The 19,312-nt window shown below is 36.5% G+C and overlaps 1 protein-coding gene and 1 long non-coding RNA gene across 6 annotated transcripts in view; one reads left to right on the top strand and one right to left on the bottom strand.

The window, feature by feature from the left end:
- Positions 1–18,449, bottom strand: part of PKD2L2 (polycystin 2 like 2, transient receptor potential cation channel) — a 38,752-nt gene extending 20,303 nt beyond the window's left edge. Inside the window, exons 1-8 of one of the 5 annotated variants that reach the window (XM_017670003.3) lie at positions 18,383–18,449; positions 17,602–17,691; positions 15,923–16,056; positions 14,188–14,444; positions 11,606–11,827; positions 6,846–7,074; positions 5,291–5,461; positions 4,836–5,017 (exon numbers count right to left, since the gene is read on the bottom strand). In XM_017670003.3, coding sequence (XP_017525492.2) covers positions 4,836–5,017; positions 5,291–5,461; positions 6,846–7,074; positions 11,606–11,827; positions 14,188–14,444; positions 15,923–16,056; positions 17,602–17,691; positions 18,383–18,410 — 1,313 coding nt within the window. In that variant the 5' untranslated portion in view covers positions 18,411–18,449. Of the gene's footprint in view, positions 1–4,835; positions 5,018–5,290; positions 5,462–6,845; positions 7,075–11,605; positions 11,828–14,187; positions 14,445–15,922; positions 16,057–17,601; positions 17,692–17,988; positions 18,115–18,382 lie in introns of those variants that run through there. The other 4 variants (XM_073221701.1, XM_073221702.1, XM_073221704.1 and 1 more) reach the window with 4 other exon arrangements.
- Positions 18,450–18,634: 185 nt separating this feature from the next.
- LOC140846174 (uncharacterized) overlaps positions 18,635–19,312 on the top strand; it is a 77,521-nt gene continuing 76,843 nt past the window's right edge. Inside the window, exon 1 of the long non-coding RNA XR_012125086.1 lies at positions 18,635–18,772. This is a non-coding gene — a long non-coding RNA (uncharacterized lncRNA). The remainder of the gene's footprint in view (positions 18,773–19,312) is intronic.

Genomic DNA, 19,312 nt, shown 5'->3' with positions numbered 1-19,312 from the left:
TCTTTTATCCTAGAGTTGTGTTTATGTAAGAAAAGATAAGTTAAAGGAACCATTTCTCTTCTCCAGAAATTAGCTTGTTATCTAAAGCTTCCATTCAGCCCTCTTTTTTTCTTTTTTTTTAAATCAGGAAGGTGCCCAGATTATCTCTGCTGTGTAGTAATAATGTGAATAACAAAAACCTAAGCATTTTACTAAGGGTTATAATCGCATTGGAACTAGAGACTCTAAATACAATGCTATTGTTCTTTTCTCCTCTTAATTGGAGTTGTTTTTTGTTGTTGTTTTGGCAAGCTAAAAGGAAAACCAAGACTCCTCAGTATGTGGATTTATACTGAAGGAAAATAGCTTTTTAACTTCTTGGTACCCCTGATAACTTTTTGAGTTCTCTCTTATTGAATTAAAATAGCTAACAAATTGTTTTATAATAAATGTACTATTTGTTGTTAATATGACTTTCTAATCTCTCACTTGGAGGCAGTTGGTTATTTAGCTATTCCCAAGCATCTCTGAATATTTCCTCTATTCCACTCTGCCTTCTTCTTTAACTTAGGTTAAACATATATTAGGCCTTCTCATTCATTCCATCTTTTATGTTTTATACCGTCTCCCAACATCTTGTCTATGCCACATTTTCAGTGATTTTTTTCTGACCTGTTTTTCACTTTACTCATCCTCTCTTCATCTGTTTTATTTGCTGTCAAACCTGTCAACTAGGTTGTTAATCTCAGTGTAATTTTCAGTTCTGGATTCTATTTGATATTTTTTCAAATGTCACTTTTAAACTGTTTTTTAAAGATATTTTATGACTTTTATTTTCCTAAATATAATAAGTATTGCATGATTATTCCAATATCTTAAGTCTTTGGTTCTGTTTCTCTTGTTGTATCTGCTGGCTCTTGCTTATCTTTTTTTTCTGCTTATAATTTTTTTTCTCCTTATATACCAGGTTATCTTTGACTATAAGCAGTAAATTATATTTGAAAAATTACTTGTAGAAGTAATCTGAGGCTTAGGGTGAAGATACCCTTCTCAGTAGAGGTTTTTTGTTTGTGTCTACAGTTGCATGCAGGCATTCTAGCCTGGGACCAACTTAATCCAAGTCTTAAGACATGAAATTCCCTCAATACCTAGGTGATTAAACCCAGGCTTTAAGTCACTATGACAGAGTCAGCTTTTACTTGAGGCTATAGCACTTCATGTTCTCTGCTGGATGTTTGGAGAGGTTGTAAGACAAGCACCTCCACCTCCACCCTCACCCCCCGACTCTCTAATATGCAGACCCTGAGCTTTTCTTTCTGTCTCTTCCCTGAGAGGTGACCAGAACACAGTTTCTCAACTATTTTTTCTGGATAAGCAAAAACACATTCAGGGTGGAGGATTTGGGGAAGATGGGGGGCTAAGAAGCACTAAGAATATCTCTTCACCTAGACCACACACTAGCAGAATCTATCTGATCTAAGTATTTTGGAACTCTGGAGTCTATTGAAGGCTTGCACCTTCTTGGGGAAGGCTTGGAAGATTTTGGTCAATTTCAGCTTTTAGTGTTAGCACCAGCTACCCATTTCATTTCCCAGTTCCACCCCTCCCCATGGCAGGCAGCTGTGCATGTATTCCTGGAGCAGCTTGCATGCAGTTTATGTGAACCAGGGTGGGCAATAAGGAAGCCGTTCTCCGAATATTGGGTGTGTGCGTTCTGATTGCTGATTGCTGCTTCTGATCAGATGTATAGGCAGAGGTGAACATGCTCACATCTTTGTTATAGGCCCCTTCCCCTCTGGCTGAAATAGTGTTCTTGGGATTAAAGGGCTGGTGCCCTTCCATTCCCCTTCATTTTTCTCCTTTTCCCCATTTGGGGCCCAGACATTGAAGACTAGGACATTCAAAAGCAATAGCATATAGAGAAGAAATTAGAAAGTCACCATGCATGGCGCAGGAAAGGTTCAGGCTCTGAGAAGACCTGAGAAGACCTTAAATGTGTACCTCAGGCTGATCCTCAGGACGAAAACAGCATGTAACAATAAACAAACAGCAAGCCCTGGGGAAGGGGAAGAGTCTGATTTCCAGGCTTATCACTTTATTATATTGAAGTGTCCAGTTTTCAGCAAAAAAGGTAAGCTATACAAAGAAACAGGCACATATAGTCCATTCAAAGGAAAAAAATAAACCAAGAGAAACTCTCCCTGAGAAAGCCCAGATGGCAGACCTACTAAAATAAAGACTTTAAAACACGGGTGTTCAAAGAACTAAAAGAAGACATAGAGAAAGTCAAGAAATTATGTATGAAAGAAAGGGACATATCAAGAAAAAGAAAACCTAAAATGCAATTCTAGAGCCAAAAGGCCCACGAACTGAAATGAAAATTCACTAGAGGGATTCAAAGGTAGATTTGAGCAGGTGGAAGGAAAAAAAATTACTCAACCTGAAGATAGAACAATTGAAATTACTGTCTGAGGAACAGAAGGAAGAAAGAAGGAAGGAGAGCTAACAGGGCCTGAGGGACCTGAGAGACACCACCAGGCAGACTAGCATTATCCTAAGAACATGAGAAGACACTCAATACCAATAATCACCAGGGAAATGCAAATCAAAACCACAGTGAGATATCACCACACCCATTAGGATGGCTACTATTTAAAAAAAGCCCAGAAATTAACATGTGTTGACAAGGAGGTAGAGAAATTTGACATGCCTGTGCACTATTAGCAAGAATGTAAAATGGTACAGGTACTGTGAGAAATGGTATGTATGGTGGTTCCTCAAGGAATTCCAAGTAGGATTACCATGTGATGCAGCAATTCCACCTCTGGGTATATACCAGAAAGAACTGAAAGCAGGGTCTTGAAGAGAGATTTATACACCTATGTTCATCAAAGCATTATTCATAATAGCTTAATCCTGGAAGTAACCCAAGTGTTCACTGACAGATGAGTGGTGGATAAACAAAATGTGGTTCATACATATAATGGGATATCTTAGAAAAGAAATTATGATATATTGTTTAACATGGATGAAACAAAGACATTTTGTAATTGAAATAAATCAGTTACAAAAAGACACATGCTGTATAATTCTACTAGGTACCTAGAATAATTAAAATCAGAGAAAAAAAGTAGAATGGTGGTTTCCAGGGGCTTGGAAGAGCAGGAGAGTTCTTGTTTAATGGGTGCAGAGTTTTAGTTTTGCAAGATGACAAGAGTTCTGGAGGTGAGTGGTGGTGATGGCTGCACAATGTGAGTGTGCTTAATGTGACGAAACTGTCCACTTAGAAATGGTTAAGATGGTAAATTTGATATGTATTTTACCACAATTAAAAAAAAAATTCCTTATCAGCTTAAAAAAAAAAAAGCCTGAAGGGCAAAAGTAGCTTTGGATGCTGGGCTTACTTTTCTGGGTTTGTGTCTTTTGATTTTGGCTCTGTTATTACTTTTTTGTTAGTTCAGTGTTTTCTGTATTTCATCCAGTTTTTTAAGTTGTTCTGAAGAAGAGGTTGATTTGAGAAACCCAGCAGTTCATTACCAAAAGCAGAAGTCCCCCTATTGATCCATTCCCAATGCTCTGCCTGTTTATTCTATGCCTTACACTTCCTTTGCTCCCCGCTATCCAGGAAAAGACAAATTTCAAGTTCTGTAATTTACTGCATTTATAGTCAGTGTTCAATACTATTAAGTTTTATTAATGGTAACATTTGAGTTAAGATCCTAGGGAAGGACCAAGAAGTTGTTGGAACTGCAAACATTTATTCAAGGTAAGCTAATTAAACTTGTTGAATTATAGGTCATTTGAAATTGGAAGGGACTTTGGGAGTGAGTTAGTCCAATCCCTTAATTTACAGATAATGAAATTAAGGTTGAGAAAAGTTAAGCAGCTGGTGGCAGAATTGTAAAGCAGAATTAAAACCTCTTCATTCCTAGTCTGCTCTTCTTTCCACTACTGATTGAGTAAAGGGTTATTTTAGAAAATGCTACAAAATTTCATACTATTGGTGTTTCAATTATTTACATGTGGATAGTGAAAAGAGGGCAAACTACAACATTTCTTTAGACCAGAGTTTCTCCAAAATTCAACAAACGTGTTATGGACAAATAAGTTTGGGGAATTCTTAACTAAAGAAAGGTTTTGCAGTTTTTCTCAGAGTTGTATTTTAATTTCTGCAAATTAAAAGAGTGATGCAAAATTTCCAGACCTAACTTAAATATAAAGCCATTTCCCTCCAGTCTTGGTGTAGATTCCACAGAACATATTTTGAAAATTGATATTTTAGACTATCATAATTTTTTTATACAAACAGAACTTGCTTTACCTGCCCCAAAAGAAGACTAAACTTATTTAAATTACTCACTTTAAAGAAAAGCCTGCATACTTTTTAGGGTTTCTACCTAATCAATTCTGTAAGTTTGTTGCCTGCTGACTGCTTTATGCATATTTAAAAATACATAATTTAAAAATAGTTTGGCCAGATCAGCAAAGAACAATCATGTTAATATCAAGAGAATTCTAGATATGGAACCCTGTAAAGGAAACACTTGATTTCTTTTGATCAGAGAATAAACACTACAGAGACAGAGGCCAATTTCTATTAGGTAAAATTTTCACTTTCAGTGAAAAGTGGAAAAATTTTTTTTCTAACTTGACCTAGTAGCACTTAAAAAATGTGTATAAGCATCCATTTGGATCTTTCAATGCTAAACTACTTTGAGTGTGACAGGTATTTAGCCATCAGTGAAATAGTAAACCAAGCTTAAATGTATTAAAGGTTATGTTACTACTTATCATAAGCCTTTCCATGATTTTTTTGGCAGTATATTAAAGAATATTATTACATTTAGAAAGCTTACATAGAATTTTGAAAAGTGGAAAAGTCGTCAACTTGTGATCCAAAAACAAGAAATCCTAGCTGGGCATAAGCAAAGAATATTATAAAAAACATGATGGTAAATCCTACTATGTCTTTGATACATCGGGACAAGGTCGATGACAGCTGAGACATTGTCCTATTAAAGTTTATGAATTTGAGTATCTGAAAAAGAACAAAGTTAATTGACATAGAGTAGCAAAGATTATAATTACTCAGAGTAAATTAATTTCAGAAGAAATCTTCAAATTAAAGGAGGTGCTTAATGACAGGGCTGTTAGAGGATTTGCCGGCAATCATTATAAGGCCCACTACTCTTAACATTACTTTCTAGGTAAGAAAATCCTCCTTTTCCCATAATTTTATAGTTTTAAGTTCCCATTTTGCTATCAATACAATAAAATGTAACATCTAATCTGTCATATTTAATATAAATACCTTTATCCATGCAAAGAAGATGGTAATAGCAATTATATTGTTGTAATAAATATGCCAGTATGCAAGAAAATGAAAGTCTGAATACTTCTCAGTACTTTTTAACATCTGTCCCAGTAAGAGGAAAATTTGTATATTACAGTATGAGTTGAAGAAAATGGCCATGACACACAACTGAGGGGGAAAAGAAGAAGGGTTAAATTAGAGACTATTTCTATCTGTAGGTCTGCAGCCTATGAAGAAACACAGGACAACGTTCATCAGAAGTTTAACAGAAAGGGAGAGAGAGGTGAGACTTATGCTTTTACATAAATGGAAATAAGCCTCAACTTACACAAGTTTAAGGTAGCATAATTATGATAAAAATAGAAAAATATTGATCACCTGGCCATCCTAATCTATCTGCCTTTTTGAGTCATAAAACACAAATGTATAAAATGACTATATAATTCTGACTAGGCTGTCAGGGTTTCTGCTAGATGTAACTATGTAATATCCTAAAGTTTAATATTTTACACCATGTAACAGTATAAGGAAAAATCTTCAGTTACAAAAAACAAAAACAAAAACAAAAAAATGCACCCCTTCCAGAGCCCTTTAACAACTCTTCTAGAAGAGGATCTCAGAACCAGGTTCTCTAGGTATCAGAGCTTCAGAACTGTCATAAAAATTTTCCTTTGACTTGCCTTTCCTGAAATACGCAGATAGTTAAACATTTAATGCTTTACTAAATAATACTGGGGATGCGAGAGAGGTTGGTGGCACTTTCTGTGCGAAACTTTCAACCTGGTTTTGGGAAACCAGGCTTATATACTGGATTGGCTATCACAAAGGGCCAATTAGGGTGAAAAATCAGATTATATAAACCAGAAATGTTATTCGTTGTTCCTAAAACCAAGTTCTTAACAATTTGTCTGCTCTGCCTGCATCTCTCTGTTTACATTACGTTCTGCAGCCCAGAGCTGGCTGGCGGTCTTTGGAATTCCTTTCAGTGAGTTTCCCCAGCTCTAGTGTCCTCTGTGCTCACAGGCTTCCTTCTGGCCAGTCCTCCTCCCCCTTCAGCATCCTGCCTGGGCTTGTCCTGTGCCTGTTCTTTCGAAATACAGTGAGGAGGGAAGCAGATGGAAGCAACAGCGAAGAAAAGACCTTGCCTTCCAAAGGACCTAACGTTGTAAAGCAGCTTGCTCAAAAAGCTCCTTGATTTTCACCATGAAGCCCTATAAGGAATACTTTTTTCTGTGAGGATAGGGAAACCTGGTCACATTAAATAATAATACCTATGGAATTACCTGTTCCTCTAAATTTATGCTGGTCCTCCCAAGGACCAAATCAGGAAAAAAAAACAGACTTCCTTTTGGAGGCACACCATTAGTATATACCATAATTTTTTTTCATTATGAGTTTATGATCAATACTTGCAGCTTCTAAAATAAGTCCCAGATCAATAGAAAATTTTGCTTTTTATACCTCCCTCATTAGTGGATTCAGATGTAATTCATATATATACATGTGTGTATACATATATATACAGTTCATATATATATGAATATATACTTACCACCAAAAGTAGTAATTCCAGCCAGTTCCAAATACTTTTGAAATAGGCAGACTTAAATTCTTTCATTTTTTTGGCTTCTTGTGTTGTGAAGACAATTAGAAAAATACAAAATGTGATTTCACAGGAAGCAATAAAGTAATCATAGAAGCTAACATATCTGAGGAGCTTTACAGAGTAAAACTGCCATGAAGTAAGTATTCCTCCAGTTGCAGGGAATTCTGCCACCAATCTGAAAAAGTAAGTTTGGGAAAGAAACTACATTTTAAGCATTTATATTTCAGTATGTAACTCAATGAAAAATTTCTAATCTGTGATGATGTGTACTTTAATGGTAATTAAATGGTTATTTTGTACAAAATGTTTTCTTGGGGTCATAGGTTCAATTTAAAAATTTTCTAGTGGATTTACCTGTTTTTTAATGGCTCCAGTTTTTTTATACTGTAAATATTCATGGTGGTCAAAGACCAATGTAAATAAGAAAGTAAGACATGGTTTAGTCAGACATTCATTCTGTTCTATGCTTACATTGCTTGTTCATAACTGGGCGTACCAGGTTATCTCCACAGGAAAATGAGATGATGTACAAGAAAATGCTAACCTATTAGTTATTGTCACTAGTCAGGACTCCCCTCAAAATACATAACTCTTGAATATGTCAAAGGAGGGAAGTATATTCTTCCTCTTTAGCTTCTAAGACGCTTCTTGCTTCTAAGCACCAAGATCATATAATTTACTAGAGCAAATGTTTTCCTACTTTAGTCACTGGCTGCTGAATACAGAATATATGCAAGTAGAAGCATAAAAATTAATTCCAACACGAGTATAAAAAGATTTTGAGGTTGTCCACTGTATTTCTTGTGTTCTCCACAACTACAGATAATTAAGAATTGGCAATGATTTAAGCAACAAGCATCTCTATCATAATGCCACAATGTAATTATTCCTACCTAAAGATATTAGCAGATGTTGCTAGTACTGCAATAAGGTGCTGCCAAAAAAATAAAAATAAAAACAAAACAACCAGTTAAACAAAAAAGAACTGTTTGTTTCGGCTTGCACATAGTAGGTGTGTACAATGTTTGATAAGTGAGCAAAGTGAAAGACACTCAACATTTTGATCTGAAGTGTAGACTAATAAAAAAGGGAAATAACAGCATTTAGTTTAATTTGCCAGATATGTATACTAAAAGGAAAATAAGTGGATAAGACATTAACATAAACAAATACTACGCTTCCATACAACTACTGGTTATATATGCTACTGGTTAAATTTTCAAAATCTGACGTTTCTAAAGAATAGCATTTTATTTTTTATTATTTTTACATTTTTTTTCACAGAATGTCTATTTGTCTAATTTCAGTAACACTTTGTTGTTTAAAGCATATGTCTTTTTATTTTTTTTATTAAGGTATCATTGATATACAATCGTATGCTCAGGTTTCACATGAGCAACACTGTGGTTACTTCATTCCTCCTATTATCAAGACCCCACCACATACCCTATTACAGTCACTGTCCATCAGCGTAGCAAGATGCTATAGAGTCACTGCTTGTCTTCTCTGTGCTGTATACTTCCTTCCCTGTGCCCCTGCTATATTGTGTGCTAATCATAATACCCTTTAATCCCCTTATCCCTCCCTTCCCACCCACCCTCCACAACCCCTTTCCCTTTGGTAACCGCTCATTCTTGGGTTCTGTGAGTCTGCTGCTATTTCGTTCTTTCAGTTTTTGCTTTGTTGTTATACTCCACAGATGAGTGAGATCATTTAGTACTTGTCTTTCTCCACCTGGCTTATTTCACCGAGCATAATACCCTCTACCTCCATCCATGTTGTTGCAAATTGTAGGATTTGTTTTTTTCTTACGGTCGAATTAATATTCCATTGTGTATATGTACCACATCTTCTTTATCCATTCATCTCTACTGTTGGACAATTAGGTTGCTTCCATATCTTGGCTATTGTAAAAAGTGCTGTGATAAACATAGGGGTGCATATGTCTTTTTGAATCTGTGCTCCTGTTTTCTTAGGGTAAATTCCTAGGAGTGGAATTCTTGGGTCAAATGGTATTTCTATTTTTAGTTTTTTGAGGAGCCTCCATATTGCTTTCCACAATGGTTGAACTAATTTACATTCCCACCAGCAGCGCAGGAGGGTTCCCCTTTCTCCACATCCTCGCCAGTATTTGTTGTTGCTTGTCTTTTGGATATTGGCCATCCTAACTGGTGTGAGGTAGTATCTCATCATTGTTTTAGTTTGCATTTCCTTGATGATTAGCAATGTAGAGCATCTATGTGCCTGCTGGACATCTGCATTTCTTCTTTGGAGAAGTGTCTGTTCAGATCCTCTGACCATTTTTTAATTGGGTTATTTGCTTTTTGGGTGTTGAGGTGTGTGAACTCCTTATATGTTTTGGATGTCAACCTGTTATTGGATATGTCATTTATGAATATATTCTCTCATACTGTAGGATGCCTTTTTGTTCTACTGATGGTGTATTTTGCTGTACAGGTTTTTAGTTTGATGTAGTCCTACTTGTTCAGTTTTGCTTTAGTTTCCCTTGCCCGAGGAGGTAAGTTCATGAAAAAGTTGCTCATGTTTATATTCAAGAGATTTTTGCCTATGTTTTCTTGTAAGAGTTTTATGGTTTCATGACTTACATTCAGGTCTTTGATCCACTTCAAGTTTACTTTTGTGTATGGAGTTAGACAATGATCCAGTTTCATTCTCTTACATGTAGCTGTCCAGTTTTGCCAACACCAATTGGTGAAGAGTTGTCATGTCCTCACTGTATGTCCATGGCTCCTTTATCATGTATTAATGGACCATATATGTGTAGGTTTACATCTAGGCTCTCTATTCTATTCCATTGATTTATGGCTCTGTTCTTGTGCCAGTACCAAATTGTCTTGATTTCTGTGGCTTTGTAGTAGAGCTTGAAGTTGGGGAGCATAGTCTCCCCAACTTTATACCTCCTTCTAAGGATTGTTTTGGCTATTTGGGGTCTTTTGTGGTTCCATATGAATTTTAGAACTATTTGTTCCAGTTCATTGAAGAATGCTATTGGTATTTTGATAGGGATTGCATTGAATCTATAGATTGCTTTAGGCAGGATGGCCATTTTGGCAATATTTATTCTTCCTACCCACGAGCATGGGATGAGTTTCCATTTGTTAGTGTCCCCTTTAATTTCTCTCAAGAGTGTCTTGTAGTTTTCAGGGTATAGGCCTATCACCTCCTTGGTTAGGTTTATTTGTAGGTATTTTATTCTTTTTGATGAAATTGTGAATGGAATTGTTCTCCTGATTTCTCTTTCTGCTGGTTCATCGTTAGTATATAGAAATGCAACCAATTTCTTTGTATTAATTTTGTATCCTGCAACTTTGCTGAATTCAGATATTAGTTCTAGTAGTTTTGGAGTAAAGAATAGCATTTTAAAAGGTAACAGAATAAGCATAAAAGCTAGAGACAGTATATCTGGACTTAATCTAGTATTACAAGGAGTTCTTCATATGACTTTAATTAAGTCACCCCAATATTTCTACCCTTGTTTAGGATATAGAAATGATTTGTATTCTTCACTTTATCCTGATCAGGAGTACTGGGAAGGGTGAAAGAAAGAAACTAGAAGAAAAGGTATAATATCTATTGGCTGCTTAAGATAATTCATTTGTTTTATTCATTTTTACAAATTTTAAAGGCCATGGTTGTGTTTCACTGTCACTGGTGTACAAGGTAAAAGCCCCAATCAGAGAAAATACCAAGTCCATATTCCATTCAGAGTAAAAATATAATACTCATGAGGGAAAAGTGGCTCACTAGCCTTTGTTTGCCTGTCTAGTGGTCGTTATCCCCGTCCTTTCTTACAGAACCCTGATTGTATCAGGCGTCCACCCATTCCACATCATGCAGAGGATGCCAGGCAGTCCCCAGAGAGATCCAATCATGGTAATCCTATTTCCTTTGTCAGTGTTTAATTATAGAACCCACGCATATAACCCAATTAGCAATGGTCCAGGATAGGCAGGTGACCTAAGGTAATCAGACAAATGGAAAGAAATTTTTATCTTTGGGTTGGTTCTCTCTCTTTCTCCTCATGACAGATGTCTCTCATCCTCCTGGGCTCAACGAATGAGCAACAGAAGAGGTGTAAGAGAGCAAATTTTAATATATAAACTCATTTCAAGCTTCTGCATGTATCGTATCTGCTAACATGCTACTGACCAAAGCAAGTCACGTGGTTGAGCCCAGCATCACAGGGGCAGTGTACCCTGCCCTGGGTGGCAGGGCACCAAGTTTGCCTGTCACCACAGGCTCTAATCATTTCTAAGATCCTGGCTACTGTTACCTATTGTTTGAAATTTAAATTGAAATTTAAATTGTTCATTCTTGAGACAAAAACTAATAATAAAGAAGCTCATTCTGAAAGGAAATCAACAGACTTGAATGATCTGATTTAGAGGAAGCAATCAGCAAGACTGTTAGATTAGGGCTACTGAGAATGGTAAGAAATAAGACTATGTATCCTTAAGTAATACAAAACTAACATTGTATGTAATTTTCTATGTTCTTTAATGTTCTGAAAAAATTAGTGAATCTGATGTTGCTTTACCCTCTTTTCCATTATTGGCAGAACTACATTATATTTTGAAGCCTATGATTTTAATCTCATTGCAAATATGCACAAACTGGAAACCCTAATAAAGGCTCTGATGCTTTTTAAATTCAATATATTAATAAAGAAGTTTTGAGCCACTCACCTGATGATGCAAAAGAGATTTACATTAGCATTGTATAATGAAAAATCAATAAAAACAACTCTAGTCCCTCTTGTGATCCAGCTGTGCAGTCGAAGGTTAATAAATTTGCTTTTGGTTTCAGATTTTGATCTTGATAAAGTGAAAATATATCCCCCATTTCGGTAAACACCAAAAAATCCCCAGTGCCAAGGGTAGTTGGCACTAGGCGTAGAGTATTTCCATCTGTTAGATAGAAAAAGAGAGATGAAAAAGCCTGGCTGAGAGGTATTCTAAGCATTTAATTAAGCTAACTTTTTTGGTTCAAAAGCAGTAGTATAGTTTGGTTCAAAAAAAGAGTACTAAGTTAAAAAGTATTATAGTAATTTTGAAGCAAGACAATGAGCTAAGGATTAAAAGGATTAAGATTTAATGTTTTATCTTTTACTGCTTACTGTAGGTGATACACTGGACTAGAGTCTATGAGAAAATGGAAAAAAAACCCATCTATCGCCTCAGGGACCTTAAAATCTAGAAAATAATGACTGCTTTTTAAATTTAAAATGTTGTCTCTATAATCTTAAAAAATCTTTATTCTTTGAACAATTATTCATTCTTTGGACGAGATTATCAAGGGTTTTGATTCAGAACATCCCAGTATGGGAAAAAAAGGTGCTTCATAGTCTGTCTTCTAAAGGTCATGTACCACTTATAAATGCCCCCCACCGCCAAAAAGAACTCTGTTATATAGATATCTTATTTTAATGAAATATCATACATCAAAGTACGATGTGTATAACTAAATTTTGTTTATTGTCTTTCTACTTTTAATTATGGGATATTTTTTAAAAATCCATTTTCTCATTTTAGTTCCTATTTAGTTTCCCCAAAAGAGATTTGAACAACTATCCCAAAACACAATGCTTAAAGTCATTTTTTATTAATAATACTATGTCAGTATTATTAGCAGTGGGGGAGGGAGAAGTGACACCACTCAGAAAAAATATTCATATTTATTGAAAATTCCATATTCTTATTGAGTGTTTTCCACATGATTGTTAAGCCGAAACAATACTTTTTATACCAACCCTCTCCTACTTTCAATTTTTTGCTTTTAATGAATTAATGTTGCAGTTGAGATAGACAAGCACAAACTGATTCTTATTTTGGTTGTTAGGGAATGACAGGTATTACAATCCCAAATCCATAGTCTAATTTTGGCATTTAAATTATTTTTAATTGTTATGATAATTTGAAATATTAGAATATCTAACAAATTAGTCTTGAGATTCCAGTTTAAAAGGTATAATTAAATAATTGATTTGCCTTACAATTTTCACTGAAAGGGAAATAGTATATAGTGCTATAATATTTAAGAGTATGTGTCACCATACTTATGAATCTATTAGATTTATGAGAATTATACAAGCACTTTGTCACCCTCAAGAACACCCAAAAGCTCATACAAAGAAAAAAACAAGTCATAAAAACTCATAAAGCAATGATTAATCCTGAGGGTATGGAAGAGATCATTAAAGAAAGGAATGTGATTGCTCATATTTATAAACATTGATTAATGATTAACAAAAATTATGGTATAACTACAGGCTAAGAGGAACAAAGTGTGTGTAGAGGGTGTGGCATAAGAGGAATACACATCAGACATCTTCCATGATAGAGACATTAGATATATAAAATTGTAAAAATCAAGTAACAGCAGTATAAGCACGTTATTTAGAAACAGGAAGTAAACTTATTTCTATTTAGAAATAGGATAAAATACTAATTCCTATTTACAAATAGGAATATACCAGAAGAAACAACTAAAAGAACTAAAAGAAGCTGCTTTTGAAGTGTGAATTATGACTAGGAAAGGATGGGCCTTTGTAACTATTTGTATCACTTTGATAAATACTAAATTTTAAAAAAGACTTATTCTCTGCTCCCTGTGATTTACATAGGAACCTAAAAGCAGTGATACCAGCAGCTCCGTGTTAAGGGGTGGGAGCATCAGTGGCTTTGAACTTTCAGGTTTTCAGTATCAAGTGTAGATATGAGTTGACAACAGCATCAGCCTCAGCCACTTTGCAGAACAGTGACTCTAATGTCTTTGGCAACATCATCAGGCGCAGTGCCTGTAGAGCTTAACTGCCCTTTTTTAGTATTGGCAACAGTAGGTGTCACTGAAGTAAGCCAGCGTGAGAAAGAAGGAAAGCAGCAGAGCGCAGCCTCACACACTTCCTGAGGATCCCAAGAAGCATTTGGGATGTGTGTAACCCTGGCCAGAATCAGAAAAGCTGAGTAACTGCATATTGTAAAAGCAAAAATGGGCACTTTGCCCTGTGTATGATATGACTTAGCATTTCATATACCATAGTCAGAAAGAAAACACTTTACCTTCTTTGGTAAACAAAAAAAGAAGAGGTTCAACGCTTCCTTTTCTAAACTGCGTCCCTGAGCCTTCCTGTGATACTATTATTTAAATAGTGTCCTTACCTGCCAGACCCCTGCTGGTATTATTTAGAAAATACACATATTTTCACAATTAGTTAAAGATACAATGGTAAACTGCTAGAAAAAGTTATGTGTAATTTCATCCTACTTACTCAGTATCCTGCTTAAGGCCAAACTCAGACAGGTCTTCACTTGCAGGAGTGTATCTGTCATAACATTCACTCATCAAGGACTTGAAGGATGAATAGACCTTGCAGGTGTTGTTGCGGACTTTTAGTTGACGGACTCTGGGGACTCCTAAAAGTATGTTCTCATAGTAGATACGACTGCTGTTATTTAAATTATATAACTTCTTGTTATTGTACCACGAGTCCCAGTACAGACCTTCCAAAAGGGGTCCTTCCATAAACTTCATATAGAAAGATAAATGTTATGGGGAAAATATTTTCATGTCAAGTGTTTAATAGAATCTACTCTCATTATTTATCCTTAAAAGTATCAAAATCAGTGATTTTCAGGATGAGTATGAAAATTATTGAACAAGCACCATTAACATCAGTGGCAATGATAATGGTGGTGGTGATGTTAATGAAGATGGGTAACATTTACTGAGAACATACTATCTACTAGTATGACTAGTACTATGTACCAGTACTTAGGTACTGCTCTAAGCACTTTAATGGTATTAACTCATTAATTCCATAACACCTCTTCTTCCTTACATGAGGAGAATACTGAAAATTGTCCCCCAATACATGATGTAGCCACACATCATGACTTTACTTCAAAGTTATGACCCTCTTCCCGACAGTTCTGGTAGTGGTGACTGCTGCTCCTGGCTCCGACCTATCTGCTTTTCCTAAGAGGTCCTGAGCCCAGGGTTCATTTTTTTTCTTTCCTGCCTTGTCGTCTTTGACATTGGCTATGAAAACCTCAAGACAACACAATAAAAAAGCAGTGTGAGCTCCTTCTTCTTGTCGCAGGGAAAATTTCCTATCATTCTTTCGTATTTCACCTGGCCTAAACCAATGACCTCTAATCATCTGCCCTCATCTCATCTGTATCCTTTCACTCTGGGGAACTGATCTTGTCTCTTTTGTAAGTTTCAAATTCCTAGCATGGCTTTCATGATTTGACTTCTGGCCAATTCATAGTTTGGCCTTTTCCATCTCGTCTTCTTTATGCCTGTAATGCCAAACATAGCTCCATATGTAGAATTAATTGTAGCACATATTGTTTATTCTTCGTATTCTTCCATTACTGCTCCTTTAAATGTCAACTGACTTATCATCTCTGCGACACCTTCCCTACCTCTTCCTTGTCTGCCCCAATGTTTGTGTCTTGGAATACCAGAAACTGCGGTTCCCTTAATTGCTCTCCTTATAATGTGAACATCTTGCCAAGTTAAGGGTAAAAGAAAACACAAGTCTGTTTCAATGTTGAAGGAATGATTCTCTTATATAATTAAAGGCACTATAAAATTATATTTTGTATATGTACTCTTTGTCATATATTGTACATTACTGTAACACAGTACGGGGTTGGATACCAAAATCACATATTTCACGTTATGGGCAATTTAAGGAATTTTTACTATACACAATTATAGACTGAGTTTAGACCCTAACCCCCACATTAGAAGTCCCGTATTTTTCAAATGCAATGATGTTTAAAAAAAAAGTTATCTTTTAAAGTTGTTAGAACTCTCATTACACTGAGAACACTTGTTCTCAATAAACACTGGTTGGTTGATTCTAATAGTTTAAAGAAGTTATATTCATTTTTACTCATTCCTTCAACAAATATGTATTGACTGCCTAATATTAGTGGCAAGGTTTGTTTATGCAGTATCTAAAGCTACTTCATCCGCAGTCCATGGTAGCTTACCTTCCAAAAATCAGTTATGCTGCGAATAGACTTAAAGTTGGTTCTTTCATCACCAGGCACAGAAGTGTCCAAAAATAGAGATGACATAACTTTGTTTAAGTAATACATATGTGGATTTACCATTCCAAAAGTCACTAAAGGGAAGAATTTTTTTTTTAAATAGCTTATCAGGATTTAAAATGTACTTAAAATTTGTTCCCAATTTTGTTTTGAAAATTCAATTTAATTTTTTTGTCTAATTATGAAAAGTAATAAAAACTAAAATATAAATATATAGAACAGGAAGATGTTTCCTGTAATCTCACTGCTAGGCATATATTCTTCAATTTTTTCTATATGCATATACATTCATAAAGAAAATAACTTATTTTTATAAAAATGAGATCACATATATACATACTATTCTGAAAATTGGCCTTTTCTCCATATTGAGAATAAATAGTTAAGGCTGTGGACTTTGAATTCAAACAGATAACAGTTTGAGTCCCACCATAAGGCTAGTATCTCTTCATTGCTTTGTTTTAGGTGAGATAGTGCATGTGGGACACTTAAAAGTATGTTTTGGCACATGGTAAGAATATAAAAAAATATTGCTAGTATTATTTCTATGTTTCTAGGTATGGGTGAGTAGGTTTTAGAGTTGGGTGTAGACTGTCTTTTTTACTTGCTAGAATCTCCTTAGTTTTTAGAAATGCGTATCTTCAACATCATTCCATGGAACACAAGCCTATGCCATTTTTTAATGTTGAAAATTATTTCACTGTATATATACCAAAAAGTTAAATCCTCCATTGACAAAGATTTGTTTTCAACTCTTCCTAATTATAAAAAGGTGTTTTTAAATCCCTAAATAATGGAATTATGAATGATTGTTTTTATTTTTCCATTCCTCAAATGTTCTGTAATAAGCATTTAAAAACCAGTCTAAGATACCTTAATTTATGATTGGGTATAGTTGTCTTTTTAATCAAGGTCTGACTCACATTTACCCTTATCACACCAATGTATTAGTTAACTGATATGTAACTGCCAGTCAGTGGGCCATACCAACATGAGATAATTTAGGCCAGTCAGCTTACATCTATCCTATGTTGGATACTCTAAAGACAAAATGCTCTTTAATACTGATTAAGTCAATGCTCTTGACCCACAGGTAGACGGAACACAGGTTGAGATGTTCTACCAGTCTTCCTTAAAGACTTTCATGATCCATACCTTCTGTGACTCACTCAGCACTAGCATATTTTACTATTAACTGCACAACAGGTCAGAGAAAGAACAAAGCAGACACTAAGACCAACTTCTTTGGCCTCATTTGTAGTTTGACCTATAAAACTGAGCTAATGTATCTATATGATTCTAAAGGAAATCAAGTTAGAAGCGCCAACTCAAGGGAATAATTATATTCAAGACAGAACTGCCAACTGAAGGGAATCATTAATTGAATCAATGTTGACTATTGAAGCTTTTCATTACATCTGTGACCTAAAGTTTTGCCCTGTAAGAATAGGAAACAGTGTCAATCTAAATGAATTTAAGATAATGTTTAAAATATGTCACTATTATTTGAGAGGTTTTAGTAGTCTGAAAACCTATGGTTTTATAAATCCATTTGTATTGTTTTTCATCTCTACATAACTTAGTTCAAACAGCATCTTCAGCTACATCTGTGTACTTACATATACATAGGTTTATTAAAAAAATGAAGTAGAGTAACAACTCCTGAATTTCTACTTCCTTTCTGTAATGCAGCTTATGTTTTGGAGTCCCTGTGAAATATAAAACAAAAATTTTCCTTATATTATTAATTTATAATGTATATAAATAACAATGGGAAAACATAACCACTTTTAGCTATTACACTGGGTGAAAGAAAGCTCCAATGGCTTCTGGGTTTTTTTTTTTATTCTTAAAGGAATAACTACTAACATTTTCCCACGGGGGCATGGGGCAGTCATTTTATGGCTGCATACTAATTAATTTTATGACACGGAGGTCTGTCTCCTCACCAATCTCGTCTTAAAATGAAAAAAGCACAAAACAAAAACCCCTCATCCTTTCCGCACCCGTCAGTACTGCTCCCTGGGATGACTGACGTCTGTTGGAGGGGGAGGCCTCTGCGTGGGGGTCTGTCAAGGTCACGGCTCCCTAAATCAACGAAGGACCTCGGAGACCGGCCTAATGACTCCCATTGTACAGCAAGTTGACAGCGCCAGCTCCAGCCTTGGGCAAGCCGCGAGTGTGGCCCTTCCTTCGGGGCTTCAGTTTTCCAGTCTGTGAAACGGGACCACCGGCCAGACCGCTTCTGCAGGGTAGGCTTGCGAGGGTTAAACGTACTAGAGGTCAGAGAGGTCATATGTCTCACATGAATTGATAAGGGGTTGCAAAGTTTCTTCCAGGGTATTTAGAACTACCAGATCGGCCCTGCCTCACCCACTCCCAAAAATCACCCCTCACTACCTCGGCGCCACCAGAACGACTCACGCATGGCGGATACGGACCACGACGCCCCTCGACTCCCCAGGTCTACCGCGCCTGCGCAATAACTTAGCGGCGCGGGCCGTCTAGCTCATGCGCCTGCGCGAGTCCTCCAGCATCTCGAGGCTCGCCAGCCGCGCTACAAGTTGCAGGCGCGCGTGCGCACCGCGGACCCCTAGCGGGGCTTCGGCGGAGGCGGGGCTGGAGGTCGCGGCGTCTGTCTCCTGCGGAGGGGCGACCGCACGCACGAATGTGTGTTTGGGCCTCGGGTTAATCATAAAAGTCGTAGTCATTAATTGCAACGGGCTACTCTTTCTTGAATACCTTTAACATTTATTGGCTTGTTTAGTCTTCATACCCCCTTCCTGAAAGGTAGGTGTTTTGTCCTCGTTTTAGGTCTGAGGTTCTGAGAGGGTGGATGCCAGCACGGTGCGCGGCTGGCTGGGCGAGGTCCGCGGGGCGCCGGAGCCCGAGTTAACCGGACCGCACGCTGCCGCTGCTGCTCGCGGAAACCGGTTATCATTAGCTGTTGCCAGAAACAGCCTCCACCCCTCTTTCCACCCAGTATGGCTAAAGAGAACGTAAAAGTAGATTAAAAAAAAAAAAGATAAAACTTTGCAGTGCTTACGTAAAAGGGTAAGTCATGACAGCCTGCTCGGGAGCCCAGACCCACATCTGGCCCAGCAGCTTTGCAAAGGTGAGGAGGAGGTTTGTAAACCAGCTACAGAAAAGGCCGAACAAATCTGGTTGTAAATTAAGGCATCCAGAAGCCCACCAGGATATGAGACAGGAGGGATTCTCATGTTGGTAAAAAGGAAAATAAAACAATTCAGTTGAAAGGCCAGAGCAGCCAGCAAAGAAAACCATCAAGCCTATTTTGAAAGTAAAAAATAAAGCCACTTTTGTTATTTC

Source organism: Manis javanica, chromosome 14 (genome assembly GCF_040802235.1).
Source record: "Manis javanica isolate MJ-LG chromosome 14, MJ_LKY, whole genome shotgun sequence".
NCBI lineage: Eukaryota > Metazoa > Chordata > Mammalia > Pholidota > Manidae > Manis > Manis javanica.
The sequence above is the reverse complement of the archived record's forward strand: the minus strand, read 5'-3'. Positions and strand labels throughout refer to the sequence as shown.